Below are 1,375 nucleotides of genomic sequence, written 5' to 3'. Positions count from 1 at the left end.
TGATTCTACTACACAACTCACTCACACCTTAGCTCTTATAGCACAGTCATATGTATGGTCTGAAAACACAGTGTAGACATCTTGTGGGTCTGTCTCTCCAACTCTACAGACAGAGTAAACAAATTTTTTTTTTATCAGAGTCTGTTTATCAACTCAAGTGAGTGAGACAGTTGTCAATACTAGAGACAAAGTGGGGCAACACCTCGCTCCAGGCTGAGCTATCTCGAAGAGTTGACATCAACCCTGCCCAGTCTGGACAGTGATCGAAATCAGAGTCAGAATGTTGTGTCACCCAGCTCCAAAACGAATATCCATCATTCCGGGCCTTTCCTTTTTTTTTTTTTTGTATTTGCATGAGATACGATATTCTCCTTCTGCCTATTTTCACTCAGTCTCTGATGTGTTTCCTCATTCAATCCAGACAGTGATCAATGCTCAGACCAAAAATGTTGCAGCATCCTGGTCCAAGATGAGTGTCTTTCACCAGCGAAGTGACTGTACTATTGAGAAGATAGGTGGAGTAAGCTGCACAATCGAACTTGTTGGCTCAAGGTTTTGGGGTTGTGGTGACATATCGACAAGCAGTAACACATATATACAGCAGCTCTCCTCTTCTAACAGGACTTATTCAGAGATTCACAATCCCTAAGGCCTTTCGAAAGCCTAGGAACGTGTTATAGTCCAGAGGTTTGGTGAATAGATCAGCCAGTTGTCTTTCAGTTGGTACATGCTCCAGGATCACGATTTTCATCTCAACCAACTCTCTCACAAAGTGATGTCGAATGTCAACATGTTTGGTACGTGAATGCTGAACCGGATTTTTAGACAAGTTTATAGCACTCATATTATCACAATGAAATCCAACGTACCTTTCACATATTTGATAATGCGTTTGACAACATTCATATGTGATTCCTTTGGAGAGGCTTGATATCGTGCACAAATACCTACGCTTAGACATAGATCAGGTCGACTCGCAGTAAGGTACAGCAGACTGCCTATCATGGCTCTGTAGAGCTTTTCATCGACCGGTTTCCCATCAGCATCTCGCGACAGCTTTGTAGTTGTGCTCATCGGAGTATTGGCTGTCTAACTCGTCTGCATCCCAAATCTTTTAATAAGATTTTTTGCATATGTGCTTTGTGATACCGTGATTCCATCATCAAGCTGCTTGACTTGCAGTCCAAGAAAATAGCTTAGCTCACCCACCATACTCATTTCAAACTCCTTGGTCATAGTTCTAACAAACTCATCAACCATGGACTGACAGGTTCCTCCGAATATGTTATCATCAACATAGACTTGGATGATAAGTATGTCTTTTCCATTCTCACTAATAAACAAAGTTTTATCAACTCCTCCTCTTTGAAACCCA

General features: G+C 41.6%; 1 protein-coding gene across 1 annotated transcript in view; it reads right to left on the bottom strand.

Moving 5' to 3' along the window:
• Positions 1 to 628: 628 nt before the first annotated feature.
• LOC106333508 overlaps positions 629 to 1,375 on the bottom strand; it is a 1,318-nt gene continuing 571 nt past the window's right edge. The window contains exons 3-4 of the mRNA XM_013771948.1: positions 1,150 to 1,363; positions 629 to 808 (exon numbers count right to left, since the gene is read on the bottom strand). Of these exons, the coding sequence (XP_013627402.1) occupies positions 629 to 808; positions 1,150 to 1,363 (394 nt within the window). The remainder of the gene's footprint in view (positions 809 to 1,149; positions 1,364 to 1,375) is intronic.

Source organism: Brassica oleracea, chromosome C1, assembly GCF_000695525.1.
Source record: "Brassica oleracea var. oleracea cultivar TO1000 chromosome C1, BOL, whole genome shotgun sequence".
Lineage (NCBI taxonomy): Eukaryota > Viridiplantae > Streptophyta > Magnoliopsida > Brassicales > Brassicaceae > Brassica > Brassica oleracea.
The sequence above is the reverse complement of the archived record's forward strand: the minus strand, read 5'-3'. Positions and strand labels throughout refer to the sequence as shown.